The sequence below is a fragment of the Balearica regulorum genome, chromosome 12 (assembly GCF_011004875.1).
Source record: "Balearica regulorum gibbericeps isolate bBalReg1 chromosome 12, bBalReg1.pri, whole genome shotgun sequence".
NCBI lineage: Eukaryota > Metazoa > Chordata > Aves > Gruiformes > Gruidae > Balearica > Balearica regulorum.
Window position 1 is genome coordinate 15,063,147 of NC_046195.1, and position 18,003 is coordinate 15,081,149.

At 59.0% G+C, this 18,003-nt stretch overlaps 1 protein-coding gene across 4 annotated transcripts; it reads left to right on the forward strand.

Moving 5' to 3' along the window:
• Positions 1–3,618: 3,618 nt before the first annotated feature.
• MFGE8 (milk fat globule EGF and factor V/VIII domain containing) lies at positions 3,619–14,435 on the forward strand. Of its 4 annotated transcripts, none has more exons than XM_075765027.1 (10): positions 3,619–3,837; positions 7,099–7,224; positions 7,491–7,616; positions 8,144–8,257; positions 8,721–8,902; positions 9,314–9,469; positions 10,169–10,313; positions 11,200–11,384; positions 12,739–12,894; positions 13,016–14,435. In XM_075765027.1, exons 1-10 carry the CDS (start codon positions 3,765–3,767, stop codon positions 13,157–13,159), a joined length of 1,407 nt encoding a protein of 468 aa, XP_075621142.1. In that variant the 5' UTR covers positions 3,619–3,764; the 3' UTR covers positions 13,160–14,435. The 4 variants fall into 4 exon arrangements, with proteins under 4 accessions (XP_075621142.1, XP_075621141.1, XP_075621143.1 ...); XM_075765026.1 differs by having other exon boundaries at positions 3,658–3,837; positions 11,182–11,384; XM_075765028.1 differs by lacking the exon at positions 8,144–8,257 and having other exon boundaries at positions 3,670–3,837; positions 11,182–11,384.
• Positions 14,436–18,003: the final 3,568 nt, after the last annotated feature.

Below are 18,003 nucleotides of genomic sequence, written 5' to 3' on the forward strand. Positions count from 1 at the left end.
AGGTGCTTATATTAAGCACCTTACACAGCCATACCAGCTCTAAGCTGGATATAATCTTGTTTATTGAGGTTAAAGCAAAGGACTTGAAGTTAAACTGGCCAGGATCTCATCTGAGCTCTGACATGATCAGCAGTGGCAATGGAGCAAAACTGGGGGACAGTGCTGCCCTTTGCCTCCTTCCTTTTAAATCTCAAAGTTTTAGGTACCCTGAGGGGCACTTGGTAACTGTACAGAGCTTTTCGTGCCCTGAGGCTATTCTGTGTCTAGGTTTCTTCACAGAGTCCTGAAACTCCTGGGACTTAAACATTAGCATCCCTAAAAGTAAAGCCTGAGCTTAAAGAAACTGTCATCCTTTTGCTGGAAAGGGCAGAGAGTGTGGAAAGCTTTTTTTTCTCTAGAAAATAAACAGAGAAGTCGAGCCACATGCAAGGATTGTCCCGGCCAGTGGATGTTTTCTGCAGCCGTCGGAAACCATGTGCTGGCACGCTGGCAGGCGCTGACACCGGCCAGGGCTGCAGGAGCTTAGAAATGCTGGCACTGAGCGCTTGGTTATCCTGTTAGAGGGATTAGGAGCAGACTGGGGCTTAATCCTCTGCGATGGAGCCGCAGATCACTTCTCCTTGCTGCTTGGAGTGGCAGCAATGTGTGGCAGGACAGGGGGCTTGATCCCACAAACCTTCCCAGGACCTGTGCTGTGGCCTGAACCACAACTTCAGGCTCTAGGAAAGACCTGTGCCCACGAGGGATGGGGCTGGATACCTCTGCCAGGGTTTTTTTTTTTGGGTCCTCGGTGCTGGAGCGAGGGAGGAAAACCATGTTGCAGGGAGTGTTGTGGGAGTGTTTCAGGTGGGGAATCCCTCCGGGGTGTAACGGCTGCCTTTCTTTTGAGATAAACCTAAGCCACTGAACTCCTTTATAGAACAGATAGCTGAAACAATAGGGGCTGCCACCCAAAAAAAGATCCATGCAAGGGCCGAACAACGGGACTTTGTGGGGAGTGAGGGGGTGTCATTGCTATCTGATGGCAGGGGGAGAGATCCCGTGGGTCAGAGGTGAGTATCTGAGAGGGAGTGGAGAGGAGGAACACGAAACTGGGGTGATACCAGAGACATCATGGCAAATGCATTCGCTGTGAGACGCACCTTGGCTGGTTTTATGGCGGATGGGGGCTTTTTGCTTGAGCAAGGGGCAGGCTGTGTATTGTTTGCCTCCCTTGTTCATGGGAAAACACCTTTGTAAAAGCTTGGAAATAAAGACAATTGCATCAGAGAAACATGCAGCCCTATCACCTATTTTCCTCTTTATCACTTCAGCTACGGGAACCAGGATGTTGACTATCTGCATGGCTCAGAAAGGGTTACGGCATAGCAAAGCCTGGCAGATCACCATGCAGAAGAAACCAAACCCAGTGGTAAATCCTGCTATAACAAGGCCTAAGTAGTCCCTGCAGAAGGGAGTGAAATTATGCCTGACCTTCGACCTACCCAACTCTTTCAAGTAGAGCCATCCCTTGCGAAAACTTGGCAGCTATATGAACCCGGGGTGTGGTGTACGTCTGTGGGGGCTGTCTCCATTCCTCACTGCTTCCCTGTCCTTGACAGGTTGCTCCTCTCTCTTCTGTATCTCCCATGGCTGGAGCTTCCCTCTTTCAACTGGGACAGCACAGCCTCTTCCCAGCCCTGAATTCTCATTAGGATCCCCTGTTCCATCGCAGATCTCCATTCAAAGAGCCACTGGTGCCTCCAGGAAGCGCCATCCCTATGGAGAGCATAGCTCCATCTGGCTTCCACCGCTCGCTTTTTAATATCCTTTCCCATGCACGTTCCTCGGGACATCGGCATTTGTGCCCCCAGGGACAGAAGGAAAACATTTTGCTTTCTATTTTTAGAGAGGCTGCTGATTTTTCTGCAGCTCCCTCTGGGTCTTGCATCCTCTCCAAGACCAATCCAAGCAGTAGCCCCTCAAGAGGCAGAACAAACACCCTTGTCCTAGTTGCCTGTGCACAGGCCTGGGAATCTTGCCCTGTGCTCTCCTCCTCCTGACCTTGTTTTCCTCCGAACACCACAGCAGTAATTACCCTGAGGTTGAAGGGTTATTCGAAAGCAAGTACTGTGTCTTGTCCGCTCCCTCCTTTCCAGCCGCTCTTTCTCCCTATGCTGGAGTTAAACTCTGCCTGGAATTTCCTTCACGTTGCTATTAATTGAAGGAAACACCACCAGCGAGGGTGGTGCGGCTGGGTGGAGAATACGTGTGTGGCTCCCTGCATTCCTCACGCCCTGGTGCTCTGGCAATGCCACCAATAGCCAAATCACCGGCACACTGGAGCAGCTGGACCTGCTGGTGGGTCTGTCCCTGGCGTGTCGCTCCCAGTCTGGGTGCCCTCACGGGCACTGGTTGACCGCAGTAGCTGGATGCTGGAATGGAGATGGAAAATGAGGTGGAAAGACTGGTCAAAGTGCATGGTGCACGGCTGTGCTGCCCGGCTCGCTGCTGGCTGAAGTGGCTGCATTGCCAAAGCCAAAAATGTAGCAACACTTGGGCAGAGTCAACATGTAAATAGCAGCAGCCAGAGTGTCTGAGGTGGGTTAGTTAATGCTGAAATGGAGGGTTTTGCAAGAAGAGATAAAATCAGCTTTGTGTTTAGGAGGGCTTAGGACTGGATTTCCAGTGTGGGGGCAAATGATCCAGCACATTCCCACACTGTGCAGTTCCCTGTACCCTCTTCTAAGGCGTTTACTGCTGAATATGAATTTAGCCTGAATGCACTTTAGCCCAACGGTTTCTGCCTTCCAGGGCAGAGCTCTGGCACCAGCTCCTCTTGAGAGCACGGCTGGGCTTTTCCAGCCCCCAAGGGCCAGGCACAGCTCAAAGAGGAGCTTGTTTTTGGCTGAACCAACAGACCTGTGGTGCCGTGCTTTCGGCAGAGAGCTGTTGTCCCCCTCAACCCTTTTCCTGTGCACACCTGACCTGGCTGCAGGCTTTTTTCCTTGATGCTGGTTAGGAGGAGCTTGGGAAAACCCTGTGCTGCTGGCATGCCAGGTGCCAAGGGTGGCACAGGGTGCTCCCACAGGCCCTGTCCCAGTGGAGGGGAAGCCCTCTCCAGCTTTCACCCCACCCAGGGAGAGAAAAGGGAGTTTGTGCTGCAAAGCAGCTCTTCCTCCTGCAAAGTGCTGGCAGCCCCCAGTGCATCCCGGTCCAGCTCTGCACCCCTCTGCCTGCCAGCCAGGGCCGGGAGCCGTGGGCACTGCCAGGCTCAGGAGGCCCCAGCAGCCACCCAAGAGCCAAGGTCTGGCGTGGGTTGAGCTGGTGGACCCCCGCACCCAGAGCATCATCAGTGCGCTGCTCTCCCCTCCAAGCCGCTAATTAAGCATCTCCGATTCCAGGCCAGTCTCCCAACCCCGCCTCTTGCCCTCCTGCTACCTGCCTGCACCCCGCACCCCGCACCCCGCGGTACGCCCCCGTGCTGCCTGCAACCCCCGCTGCTGCCCGCACCCCCCGCTCCCTCCCCACTCCGCAGCCCCGTCCCGCTCCCCGGCGGGGGCTCTCCGGGGGATGGGGGGGGGGGCGACCCGCGGGTCACCCCCTGCCCGGCGCGGCGGGGCCGGTCCCCGCCCCCGGGGGCGGAGCACGTGGGGCCGCGCCGGGCCGGGCTGAGTCACTCCCCGCCTCGAGCCCCGCGGCGGAGCGGAGCGGCGCGGCTCGGTGCGGGTCGGTGCGGGTCGGTGCGGGTCGGTGCGGCTCCGCGGCACGGCTCGGGACGCAGCATGGAGGCGGCGAGGCCGTGGCGGGCGCTGCTCTCTCTGGGGCTGGGGCTCTCGCTGCTGCTGGCTGTGGCCGGTGAGTGCCGGGGTCCCGGGGAGCCGGGGTGCAGGGGATCAGAGGTGCCAGGGAGCCCGGGGTGCCGGGGATCAGGGGTGCCGGGGATCAGGGGTGCCAGGGAGCCCGAGCTGCAGGGGATCGGGGGTGCAAGGGATCCAGAGCGCAGGGGATCCTGGGCGCACGGTTGTCCAGCGTGCGGGGGATTCAGGGGTGCAGGGGAGCCCGAGGTTTAGGGGACCCGGGGTGCAGGGCGAGAGGATCTAGGGTGCAGGGTGAGAGGGTCCCGGCTGCCTTGTGCGGGGTGCAGGGGTGGTGAGTGAGAGGGTGCGCAGCCCCCAGGGCTGCCGCTGCAGGATCAGATGAGCTCAGGACTGCAACCCCGTCCTTGCTCCCGAGCCGGGAATAGCTCAGCCGGGCTGTCCCGTGTTTTCAGGGTTGGATAACCATGCCCGCGATGTAAACAGCTTGTCTGGGACCGCCTGGCACAGCGCGCACGGCAGACCTGGCCAGGGGAACCCCGGGGAGAAGCAGCTCCATCATTACTCTGTGGGTCACATCCCGGGTGGGTGACTCTGAAAGGGATGGGAGAGACCAGGGAAAAGGGGAGCAAAGGCCAAGTGCAGGCTCCGGGCCAGGGGACAAAGGGCAGCAGGAAGGTGTGCTGTGAGGAAGGCCCTGTGTGCGCTCGCTCTCCCTGGGGAGAGGTGCCTGCTTTGCCCTCCCGCGACAGGCTTGACCTGACCTCCCCCAGCCCTGCTGGGACGAGCTGTCCCAGTTTTTGGAGGATGTTATTTTTGCCTTCCAGCCAGCCTGTGGGTTCATATAAGCAAACATTTCCAAAAGTGGTGGCTGATCTTTGTTGCCTTGGTTCCTGACTGCCCAGCCTGTGACAGCTCTGTCCCTGACTAGAGAAAAATGTGTGCGGGGAGGATGGAGATGCTGAACTGCTCCAAAACCAGGCCTGAAACAGCAGAGAAATAGGAGCATCCAAAACTACTTGCACAGTGGAAAATGTGACCTGTGTGCCTTGTTGCTGGGCAGGGGGCTGGCTAGCGAGATTCACCACGTAAGGGATTATTCCTGGGAGGGGATAAAAAGGAGTCCAGTTACTTGGGATAATTGAAGTATAAAACTGGGACCCCTCCTGTCCCGACTCTGGGAGGAGCCCTTGCTCCTTTGCTGCTGTGTCCCACCCCAGAAACTCCTATGTCGGAGGCAGCGCGGATGCCAGGGAGCACACGTTCCTTGGCGCTCCGTGCCTGGGGAAGCAGCTGGCTCCCGCTGCTGAACAGAAGCAGCTCTGTCCGCAGGGCCTTGGCCGGCTGCCGGGAGAGATCCTTGGGATGGGGCGGCTGGATGCAGCCGGGACCTGCGGAGGGGCGTGGGGCGAAGGCGTCCCCACGTATCAACATGAGCTCTCTCCTCCCATGCTGTAGCTCATGGCAGCGCATTGATGGAGCATGAGGTCATGCAGAACAGGCTGGGCAGCGCAGGCAGCGACTTGAACCGGTGCCCAAATTTTTCTGCCTCCTGAGGCTGGGCTAAGGGAGCTACAGCATCTTTTCGGAAACCTTCATGTAACGCTGGCCTGTCTGCCACCAGTGCATACCCTACAGATGTGGAGTGTCAGGAAGAGTAAGATTAACTCAAAGGAGCACTGCTATTAAAAGACTAATGAGTAGGAGCTCATCGAGTAGCAGCTTAGGCTAATGAGAGCTGTGTTATTTGGTGTGGGTCCGGGCAGGGAGCCCACAGTTTCTTAACTTCCACCTTTTCCAGGGCATGCAGGTAGTGGGGGGTTATTCCTGGGTCTCCACCTGAGTTCAGCCCTTGCTCTGACTCCTGCAGCATGGCAGAGAGGAGCTTGGCATCAAGGGGTGTGCTGTCCCAGTGCTTGGTGAGGAGTTACTGAGGCTTTCAGCCAGATCTGTGGGAACCTGGTCTAGGTTTATGGAGAGTGTTGTCATCCTGCAGCTTTTGGGGCAGAATAAATTGAGAGTGGGAGGAATTTCAGCCTGACTCTTGCAATCTGATTCAGCACTGCAATGGGGAGCAGAAGGTTGATGGGTGCAGTGGGTTGGCCTCAGCTGGTTGCCAGGTGCCCACCCAGCTGCTCCCTCACTCCCCTTCTTCAGCAGGACAGGGGGGAGAAAAGAGGATGAAAAAGCTCCAGCGTGGGTCCTTTTCACGGGCTGCAGCTCTTCATGAACTGCTCCAGCATGGGTCTTTTCCATGGGGTACAGCCCATCAGCAACAGACTGCTCTGGCATGGGGTCCTCCATGGGCTGCAGGGGTACCTATGACCTGCTTCACTGTGGTCTTCTCCACAGGTTGCAGGGGGACAACCTGCTTCTCTGTGGTATTCACCACAGGCTGCAGGGGAATCCCTGCTCCAGCACCTGGAGCATCTCCTCCCACCCCTTTTTCTCTGTCCAGGGTGTCTGTAGGGCTGTTTCCCTCACATTTTTCTCACTCCTCTCCCACAGCTTATGTGCAGTGTTTTTTACCTTATCTTATGTATATCATCACAGAGGCAACACCAGTGTTGGTGATGGGCTCAGCTTTGGGCAGCAGTGGGTGTCTTTTGGAGTTGTCTGGGACTGGCTGTCCCTAATCTGGGGGAAGTTCCTGGTGTCTTCTCGCAGAAGCCAGCCCTGCAGCCCCCCAGCTACCACCACCTCGCCACGTAAACCCAATACCATGGGAGATGCTGGAGGTCAATGGACAGACAGAAAGGACAGTGCAGTCCCACCAGCTGCTGGGGGGGACCTGCTTGTGGACTGGGGCTGCCTGGTGAGAGCTGCTCAGAGAGTGCTCGGAGTGAATGGAGTTCTGGCAGGCATCATGCAGGGATGGACCCTGTGCTCCTTCCTCATGTGTGTCTAAGAACTGAGGCATGTGGGCTCCCCCTACAATGATTTTTGTAGGGCCACCCCTGCTTCCCAGCTGAGCAGCAGAACCATTTGGTGCACCAAAGACCTGGCTTTCCTCTGGCTTTGGTTTGATGTGTAGGTTCTGTTAATCCCCTTTTTTAATGTGCCAGGCCAGGGCAGGTCCTGGCTGCTCTCTCACGTTCCTGGTCTCAACCATCGCTTCTGAACGCTGGCAGTCCTGCGCAGGATCCGGCAGCTGGTCGCACTGGCCTCTGCTGGGTGCTCCACTCCTTTCAGCATCCGCAGGGGAGCACTTCCTGCCGGGATGCCTCTGTGCGTGTCCACGGGGCTCTGGTGGATGCCCTCCTTAGAGACAGCTTGCAGTGACACGTGGCTTTGCTTCCAGGTGACTTCTGCGAGGTGAACCACTGTCAGAATGGGGGCACCTGCCTGACCGGGATTAATGAGACCCCCTTCTTCTGCATCTGCCCTGAGGGCTATGTTGGGATTGACTGCAATGAGACAGAGAAAGGTGAGGTGCTGTCCCCATCATGGGGGCTCCGTGAAGTCCAGGAGCCTTGCAGCGTGGCATTGTGCACTTGTTGCAGCCCTGTACCACTGGTCCTGGGATCCAGCCCTGCTGATGAGCACGTAGAGTGGACATCCAAGCAAGGATGTGGTGACCTCCATTGCTTGTGGGGGGATGGGGTGTCTTTGGGGAGTGCAAGCCCAATGGATGCTCTTATTCTCCACCTGTGCCCATATTAAAGCCATTTTCCCCCCTTTCCCCTTCCCCAGGCCCCTGCCACCCCAATCCTTGCCACAACAATGGTGAGTGCCAGCTGGTCCCAAACCGGGGGGACGTCTTCACCGACTACATCTGCAAGTGCCCCGCGGGGTATGATGGGGTGCACTGCCAGAACAGTGAGTACAGCGAGGTGGGGCGCCAGGGGGGACTGCTGAGCCACTCAGAGCTTGGGGCCCCCCGGGCAGCACTGGAGGGACAACCAGGGGCTGTGTGCAGCTGTGGCTGTGTCGGGTGCTGGGCTTTGTCGGGGGCTCTGGGCTGGTTTGGATCTTGCAGGGTGGAGGGAGAGACTGTGGTGTGAGGATACGGCTGTGTCTGAGCCTTGCTCTGCGACTCTGGAGGCGACGCGGGACCTCGAGTAATGGGACAAGGGTGCCTCAAGGCTCAGCCTGCTCCACACGAGCTCCCAGCCTTGCCGTGGCTGTGCGTCCCGATGTGCCCGTGTGGCTGCAGTCAGCCCGGACATGACTTAGGTGGCTTCTTGGGTTAGAGCTTCAACCCGTGCCACGGTATTAGCAGGGACCCTGCCATGGCCCTGGCTCAGGGGATGCCTCTCCCCTCTTCGCACTGCATCGAATGAGGGGTCTCCTCGCTGAGACTGTCTCTGGGGTCACCTCCTGAGCCCCCCTGCTCTGTCTCCTAGACAAGAACGAGTGCTACTCCCAGCCTTGCAAAAATGGAGGCACCTGCCTGGACCTGGACGGTGACTATACCTGCAAGTGTCCTTCTCCATTCTTGGGGAAGACCTGCCACGTCCGTAAGTCCCTGGCACCAACTGTACAGAATTCTCCTTCCCTCCCTGTTCCCCACTGCCCTGTCCCTCATCGCCAGCGTACCCAGGAGAGATTTCACCAGCTGATTTAGGGGATCTGGAGGGAAACGTGGGTGCCTGCGTGCTGGTTGCCCTTGGTGCCAGCAAGCCTGGTCCTGATGGAGGGAACATCCCCAGGAAGATGCCATCTCCTCTCTAGGGTGACCCCAGAGCAGCCTTTCCCCTGCACCCAGGCCTCCATGCTGTGAGAGGGGCTGATGGACGGTGTGGTTTTGGCTGGAAGCTGAGAAGGGGGAACACGTGAGGGACAGACAGGTCCTAGCGCTGACCTCCATCTCCTGCCCTGTCCCCAGACAAGAAGCAGATGACTCCCTGGTTTTGCTCCTTGGTCACCATCTCTCTTTGGTGCTGATGTCCCCACTCTGCCCTCCCTCGCTTGTGCCCCCAGGCTGTGCTGTTCTCCTGGGCATGGAAGGAGGAGCCATCTCTGACGCCCAGCTCTCTGCATCCTCTGTTCACTACGGCTTCCTCGGCCTCCAGCGCTGGGGGCCAGAGCTTGCCCGCCTCAACAACCATGGCATCGTCAATGCCTGGACCTCCAGCAACTATGACAAGAACCCCTGGATCCAGGTGCCCACGGCAGGACTGGGATGACCAGTGTAGTGAGCAGCCCCGGTAGCCACGGCTGGTCTTACTGGGCTGCTCTTGCGGGATTTCTCTGCTTCTGGTGGCAACGGCAGGGCTAAATTGCTGTGGAAAGGTGCCACCCAGGGGCATCTTGTGATGTGCCTGGAGAAGACAAAGTCACTGGGGGGGGGGAAGATGGGGACTTGAGGTGGCGATCCCCCCTTGTCTGCCCACTCTCAGATGCGAGGCTGGAGGGATGGAGGACTTCCCAAGGAAGTCACAGCGCGGTGGGCAGCCCCTTTCCTGGTCCTGATGCTGAGCGTGAGCCCACCCTCCCAGCCAGGCTCAGCGGTGCTGGTGGGCGCAGGGGCTGTGCACCCCATCGGCACTCACACTCTCCTCTTCCCGCCCCAGGCCAACCTGCTGCGGAAGATGCGGCTGAGCGGGATCATCACGCAAGGCGCTCGTCGCGTGGGACAGCAGGAGTACGTCCGTGCCTACAAGGTCGCCTACAGCCTGGATGGGCGGGAGTTCACCTTCTGCAAGGATGAGAAGCAGGACACAGACAAGGTGGGCTGCGATGCTCTACGCGGGGGCCGTGCCGGCTCCCCCCGCTCACTGGTTTTGTGGGTGCCGGTGTGGCTGTGAGCTGTGTCCCAAACTGTCCCCATGTTTGGGAAAGTGCTTGTGACCTGAGTCAAAGCCACGTTGGGAACCGTCCTAGCAGCGAGATGGCACAGATGGTTCCAGTGCTGGGCAGCACTCTCTGGCTCTGTTTAATTGACCGTAATAAGCATAACCAAAGAAGCAGCGCTGACTTATTTAGGTCATTCAGATAACATCTTTATCGCTGACACACTGTGGGAACTGGGCATGGTCTGGAGTGCTAGTGAACGGCTTATGCAGCTCAGTGCTCTGTTCACACCGAGCATGAGACAACAGCGTATCTCACTCTTGAAGCAGGAATTGTCACTGAATGCAGTACTCTCCACTCGCAGTTTTTTATGGCAAGTGTCTCGTGCTTGTTTTTTGAGCATCCAGGGAATGGCTGGGAATATCTGCCTTGCTTTAAAAAAAAGAAAAGTTTCTCTTGTTTCTGTAGCGGCGGAAAAAATGCATGAAAACACGACCTGAGTGTATTTATTGTGTTAGAAGGAAGCAAGCCACCTCTCTGCTTGTTGCAATTTGGAGCGTGTTGCCATAGTGGGAGGGATTTTATGCACAAGGCTGCGGGAGGGCTGGGGCACTTAACCCTGCTCGCTGTTGCAGGTTTTCCAGGGGAATGTGGACTACGGCACCATGCAGACCAACATGTTTAACCCTCCCATCGCCGCCCAGTTCATCCGCATCTACCCAGTGATGTGCCGCCGTGCTTGCACGCTGCGCTTCGAACTCATCGGCTGTGAGATGAACGGTAAATGTCGGTGACTTTCCCCTCCCCAGGCACCGCAGGGCAGGGGGTGACACGGGGCAGGGCATCACCCCTTGTATTGGTTTTGATCCCCTGGGACAGGGAATTTGTGAGTGCTTGTTTTTCTCATGCCAGCTACGTGATGCCTGGAAATACCCATGGGTGCTTGTGGGGAGCACAAGCCGTTAATCCCACCAGCTCAGCTGGGCTCGAGCTGCGTTCTCACACTGCTAACACCTTCCCAAGCCGAGGTTTTTTTATTGTGCCCCCTCCCTTTCTGAGCTGTGAACCGGCTGCTTTTCCTGCCGGAGAGCTTGAAAAGCTCAGGAGGATCAAAGTCCTCTGGGAAACGTGAGGCGTGATTAGCCTGATCCCTTTCCCTGTGCCTCCCACATTCCTGCCCTGTGGCGCGTCCCCGGCAGCCGAGCAGGACCTGCATGCCGGCGTGGGTACAGGGTGCTGCGGGGGCTTGGGTCGCATCCTGCCACTGTGTGGGTGCGGTGCCAGGCATGCTTTTGGGTGGGGATATCTTTGCATTGCTCTTTTCACCCGTGAAAGCATCCTGCTCTGCCTCCTGCTGAAGCCGTCTGTCCTCTCGGGCCGGGCTGTGTCGCGGGGACGTCCGTGTGTCCCTGCAGCAGGAGGCACTGTGAGCCAGGGAATAGCTGCGAGCTAAAAATCCCAGGAAAAGGCAAACCAGCTTCGAGGCTGCACCTTTGCTGAGCCTTTCCTTGCCTGGCCCTGCCTGCCGCTCCGGGCGGTGGAAACCTGGGAACATGGGGATGGCACCTGCCGGGGCCGTGGGGTTTTGCTTGTGACGGTGCCGTGGACTCTTTCCTTTTCACTGCCTGTGTAAACCGTTGTGTTACAGTGTATTTCAACACGGCAGGTTGCTCGGAGCCTCTGGGCATGAAATCCCGCCTGATCTCCGACCAGCAGATCACAGCCTCCAGCGTCTTCAAGACCTGGGGCATCGACGCCTTTACCTGGCACCCCCATTATGCTCGCCTGGACAAGACAGGCAAAACCAACGCCTGGACAGCACTCCACAACGGCCAGTCCGAGTGGCTGCAGGTGGGTCTTTGCTGCCCTCTCTCTGTAACCTCATTTCTCCTCCCCAAGCTCCTTCAGCTGTGCCTGGGACCATCTCCTGTGCCCAGGGCCACCTGCTGCGCTGGGGTGGCTGGAAGCAGGATGGGCATGGCAGGAGAAGCTGGGCAGAGCCACCGGGACGGTGCAGCCGGAGCCTTGCTATGGGGCACGCAGCCCGGCAATGCTCTCCTTGAGCTGGGGTCGCAGGGGCAGGTCAGGATGGGGCTGTAGCCACCAGTTTTAACAGCGATGCTGGAGCTCTGGGTCAGAAACATCAGTGCCTGTAGGGACAGGGTGATGCCATCTCCGCAGACCTTCTTGTGGGGTGCACCGAGCCTGCAGCACCCCAGTTCTGCATCACCCCCTTGGAAGTGCCATCCCAGCCTGGGGTGACCGTCCTACAACCCTCCGGCTGCCCAGAACAACGTGTTTCTGTTTTGCAGGAAAAAATCAGGTTTGCTTTTTTTCTTCCCAGTCTGGAATGGGAACAAATAGTTTTGAAATTTCCTTCTCAGTTTCCTTTCCTCCCCTGTTTTTATACTTTTCACATGATTTCATGACATAATGGGACAAAGCAGTTTAGATATTTGTCCCGCTTTTTATTTGGGAAATGATTAAAAGCAGCTGCTCCGTGGACCTAAATAAAACAGCTTATCAAGACATCTGCTCGTGGGCTCAGGATGACACACTGAGTTGGGCTGTCACACTGCAGGCTGCCTGTTTGTGTACATGTATCTAGATTTACAAGTATACTCATATATACACATATAGATGTATACGTATGGCTAGTACTGCCCTCGATGAGCAGAAGCTAGGAACTAAATTAAGGAGACTTTCATCTCGTTTGCTGGGTTACCCTGTAGGATGCCAGCAGCAGTAGCGCAGTGTGGCAGAGTAAAGAGAATAGAAACCACCTCACTTACAACCCAAATGTCAGACTGCACTGAACTGCATATTTTCTCAGCCAGAATCGCTTCTGAGTGGAAATGCATTTCCTCTGGGAATCCTTTATGTTTTGTATTGAGATTTTTTGCCATCATTCCCACATTGACCTTTTCAGTAAAAAATGTCGAGGCAGCAGCGATGGGGAAGGGAGCTGAGACGGCAGGGTTTGTCCCCCGCTTTGGGTTGCTTTGAGGGATGCTGCAGGTGTTAAAGGGTAAAAATTTCATGGTAGTGGTTTATTAGTCACTCTGGCATTGGGATGGGGGTCGAGCGGTGTTATCTCCACTCTTGACCCCCGAGGGTCAGTGCATCCCAGCTGCCTCTGGGACACGCAGGATGCTCTGGGGCGGCCTTCTGCAGGGAGCCTCGACAAGCCTTGTTTCCATGCCAGATCGACCTCCGGACCCAGAAGAAGGTGACGGGCATCATCACACAAGGAGCCCGCGACTTCGGTCACATCCAATACGTGGCAGCCTACAAGGTGGCCTACAGTGACAATGGCACATCCTGGACTCTCTACCGGGATGACCAGACAAACAGCACCAAGGTGTGTGGGGCAGGGCAAGGCGGGCACCGACCTCCCAGGGCTCGGGGATGCCGCTGTGGGGAGGGATGGGATGGTGGCGGGGAGGTCCCGGCGGTGCTGACACCCACCTTTTCCCCCCTAGATCTTCCATGGTAACAGCGACAACTACTCACACAAGAAGAACGTGTTCGACGTGCCCTTCTACGCCCGCTTTGTCCGCATCCTGCCCGTGGCCTGGCACAACCGCATCACCCTGCGCGTGGAGCTGCTGGGCTGCGATGAGTAGGCGCCCGGGGAGGAAGGACGGGGCTGCTCTTCCCCGCCACCCGGCCCATGCCCTGCCCACCCCTGCCTGCTCCTGCTCTGACCTCACACACCCCTCTCCATGTCCCCAAACTCAGGAGGCAGCCGGGAGGGCTCCCCTGCCCCGTGTTGGCGCTGGGGCTGCAGCACTGCACTTTATGGGGCCCTTGCAGGTGGGTTGTGGGGAGGGCTCCTGTTCTTTCACCCCACTAGCCAGGGGTGACACCCTCTCCTGCAACCAGGGCTTGGCTGGAGGATCCCCTCCTGCAACTGAGGCTTCCTTGGGGGACCCTGTCCTGCGAATGAGGCTTGGCTGTGTCCTCCTAGCTAAGCCTAGAGACCAGTTTTCTCCCCCTTTTTGCTTCTGCTTCCAGCAGAGAGGCTGCAGCCAGTGGCAGTTCCCTGCCTGCACTTCATCGGAGCTTGGTGGTTTTGGGGGGCTTAGGGCAGGTGCCCCAGGCTCACAGCATCCGCCATCCTTCCTGCTCCCTGCATGGCTGCAGGCAGGGGCTCTGACAAACCTGCTCGGCTGTTGTCCCCTGCCCGTTTTCCCTTGCCCCGGGTCTCCTTGCCTGCGGTGTCAGCGCCGCATAGTGTGAGGGGAGTGATGAAATGGCTCCTATCAAAGACACCAGGTCCCCATCGCGGGCGGCTCTACCCGCTGGACGCTCCTGGCAGGCGCCACGGCTGGCTTTTTGGCAGATGTTGCCCATTCCCCTTCCTGGGGTGCTGGCACCATGTCCTCCAAGTCTCAGCATCGCCACCATCACCACCTTATTGCACTTTGGGGTCCCTGGAGGTCCCTCATCCCTGGAGACAAGCAGTGACTGGAGAGGCTGCCACCTGGTAGTGGGGAGAGATGGTTTGTCACCACGAGGGTGTGGAAAAAAGCTGGGAAGAGTGGTGGTTAAACCACCCAAATGCAGTAGGTGGAGAGCCAGGCCACTGACCTTTTTTGTAACCTGATTTTTTTCCTTTCTGTGGGGTGGAGGGGAGCCTCTCGCAATGCTCAAGCCCTCAGGATTAGCAGTAGGAGATGAATGAGACACGGCACTGGCAAGGGGGAGTGCGGGCAGGGTGTCTGGGCAGCGGTGCTGGTGGCGATGCTACCCCGCATGCTGGGATGCACAGCGGCCGTGGGGCCAGGCTGGCGGCAGGTTCGCTTTGGCAAGTGCCAAGGGAGCCCGGGTGGGACGGTGGGGGCAGTGGTGGCCCCACTCTGAGGTGTCTCTGACAGTATTAAAACCAGCTGAAACTTTGGGGCTGTCAGCTTGGCTGCTCTGTGCTTCCCAAGAGCCACTTCCCAAAACCCAGCAGGTCCGGCAAACCCCCAGGATCCCCTCTGAGCTCCTCAGCTGCCATGCTGACCCCACACCTTCTGCCTTTACAGACCCTCCTATCTCCCTTCCCTGCCCAAAAAATAACAAGGTACCAGGGCTTTACGCATCTTCCCCACTGCCTCTGCCCCGTCGCAGCTGCCGGAGCCTGTGCTCGCAGCTGGCCAAGTGCAGCGGGATGGGACTTGGGGAGGGGAAGCCGCTATCGGCTCTCCACACCCTACATCTCCTCCTTTGGCTTTGATCCTGGAGCAAATCCCCCAGCTTGGAGCGAAAATGTCTCTTACGCCCCAGCACACTCCCAGGGCTGGAGGGAGCTGTGGGTTTTGCCAGGGCTGCCTGCGGGGATGGTCCCGGCAGAGCCCGCCAGGCAGGGGCAGGGGGACGGCTGCTGCTGGAGCAGGATCTTCGTGCGTCAAGGATGGGGTCCCTGGTGGGGAAGGAGCACTGGGGTGAACAGGACAAAGGAGCTTTGCTTCTCTCCAGTCTTTTGCTGCACTGGGCAGGGACCCCTGAGGTTGGCATGAATGGCCCAGGGCCACCTGCATCCCACCACAGCTCTCTGTCCCCACAGCTCCGGACAATCGCCGTGCACTTTCCTGCTGCCAGCAGTCCCCTGCTCGGCCATGCGTCCCCTCCCTGGGCCCTGTGCGTGGGAGGTGGGCTCCTGCCTGGCCCCGTGGGTGCCAGTCCCAGGCACCAGAAGGGCTGGGGGGCTGCTTGCAGAGACCAGGCTGAATTCATTGTGGCTGTGGCTGCTTGGTGACAAATAGCATCAACAGCTAGAGCCAGGGACCGGGGGGGACAGTCAGCCCGGTTTGCCTGTAGACATGCCACCGTTATCACCAGGAACCTGGGGCAGAGATAAAAGCAGCTTGCTCCGAGTCCAGCCAAGGCAGCCGAGGGCATGGCAGAGGCTCCATGGGGATGGTGACAGGAGCAGATGCTGCGCATCAGGACAGGGGACACATCCTCAGCACCCGGCCACCACTTCCCCTTGCCCATTGCCACCCCCCAGGCGAACCCTGCTGACGGATGCTGAGCCCCTTCCCAGCTCTGCGGCATTTCCTTCCTCCTGCCGAGCCCCAGGACGTGGGGGTTGGTGAGGTTCAGGGTGCCCTCCACCCCGTGCACAGCCCCTCACGGCTTGTCCCTGTCCCTCGGATGCTCTTCCCGGACACGGCTGGGTTGCTGGGGCAGCAGGAAGGCCGGGAGGGCCGGCACGCTGTGGCCACGGCACCCCGCTGCTTGCTGACTTGGCTGCCGGTGCTGCCAGCTGCCCACGAGCCGGTTCCTCAGGAAGCAGCTGTCGGGGAGAGCATCCTCTTGCCTCCACCAGAAAAGCCCGACACAGGTCACAGCCTCCCACATTCCACTGGGAACATAGGTTTTCCTCCCCAGTTTGAGCCTTGGGCAACAGGTTCCTGCTGGAATTGTCCCGTGCGAGTGGCATTTCAATGAGAAATCTCTCCAGTGGGGCCACGGCAGAGCTGTCAGCCGCCGCGTTTGAGGCGGGGAAGACAGGGATGACATTTTTATGGCTCCTGATCGACCAAAAGCTCAGCCAGTCCTAAACACGTGCCCTTAACACATGTTCCAGGGTCAGAGCTACCCTGACCCTGCACAGCCTTGCTCACCCTGAAACCTGCAGTCCCACCCAGGGTCCCCTTTGGGGAGCAGAAAACAAATCTGGGGTCATCCCTGAAGCTCCAAACATAGGGTGAGAGGTGGGAGGGAGCAAAGGGGTGTCCTCCTTCCTCTGGGGGCTGCTGGTGGCCAGATCCTTCCCCATGCTGCGGACTCCCCAGGAAGAGGTGGAGGGCATTGGCTGCCACATCCAGACAAGAGCCGTGGCCGAATGTGAGCCATGAGCTGTTGCTGAAAAGAGATGCACAAAAGCATCCCTCTCCCCTTCCCCGCCACCGCTCCCCTCCTCGGGCCGGGTGGAGGATGGCTCCTGGCAGGCGCGGCAATGCAGGCAGTGCAGGCAGCACCAGCCACCATGTGACTTGTTCCTAGACTCTGAAACAATGGAGCGGCCACACCAAGGAGCAGCGTGCCCCGACGGGGCTGTCCGTCTGTCTGCACAGTGTGGGGGGGGTGGAGGGGACCATCCTGACCGCCGGCTCGCTGGGACAGGGACAACTCAGGCAAGCAACTGCAGGGAGGCAGCGGTGGCCGGGATGCAGCTGGGATGCAGATGGGATGCAGCTGGGATGCCATCCCACCACCTCTCCAGCCATGGGGCAGGGTTGGGGACACCGGGGACCCGTGGCTGGGGGTGCAGGCAGCACAGTGGCCCTGCGCCGCCGTGCCGGGAGATGTAATTGCCCCTCCATTGTAGGCTGCGGAGCAGCCTGCTCTGGGCAGGCAACCAGGCACCATGCCCGGCTGTCACGCTCCCATGTCCCTGGACAGCCCGGCTCTGCTGTGTCCCTCCTCGGGCAGGGCTGGCGGGCCCCGATGGACAGGCGAGCAGAGAAAAGGAGAGCAAGGAAGAGCAGTGCCTCCAGACCCCAGGTCCCACGGCCATCCCTGGTCGGGGCTTCCCATGGGGGACAGGGGCTGCCGGGCCGGCGCTGGCGGCAGATAACGCTGTTTCCGTGTCGGCTGCTCCCTATCAGCGTGGCGGCGGCGGGCAGACAAGATCACACCCCAAGCACACCATGCTGGGAGGCCATCGGGAAGGGGTCCCAGCCCCCTTCATCCCACAGCCAGCCCCGGGGCGGTTTATTTTTACACGAGTTGTTTTCTTTCCGTCTTGATGCCGTCCCGCGCGGCGGCAAGAGCTGGACCGGGGCCCCCACGCCTCATTTCCTTGCCATAAAACAACAAAGCAAAGGGCGAAGCGGCGCGCCAGGCTGGAGCGGCGGGTCGCCGGGTCAGGGCACACGCCGCTCCGTGGTTCTTCCGTGTGCTCGGCCCCACTGGCCACCCCCAGAGCGGCATCCCCCGGCTGTGCTGCCACGGCGCTGCCCTTCCTGAGGGCTGCATCTGGGGCTCTTGGAGCCGGGGCTGCGTGTCTGTGTGCTGGTGGAAGCCGACGTGGAGAGCATCACCCAAGTCTAAGGATGATGCCCCCTCAGATGGGTGCAACCGGGTACCCCAAAGCTCTTGCCCTGGTTTCTGTGCCTCTGCTTTGCTCCCACGGCCTCGAGCGGGCCCTGAAGAGGCTGAACCCTGCGTCTCAGCTGTCTCTGCTGGACCCCAGAGCAGGCAGGCGCTGCCTGCACGTTCCAGGCAAAGCCCAGACCACCCCCCGGCCACAGCCCACTTGTCCCAAGCCGTTCATGCCCGCCATGCTCCTGCCACGTGTGTGCCCAACACACCATTGCCTGGGGACCGTGGCCAGTCCCCCCCGGTGGGACATGGGACAAGGGATGACTCTTCCCCTCCAGCACTGTGGCTTCACCGGGGCTTTCTATGGGTCCCATCAGCCCCAACAGGGCACCCCACTCCCTGCTGCTCCCCCTCCAAGCTGGGGGCAGTG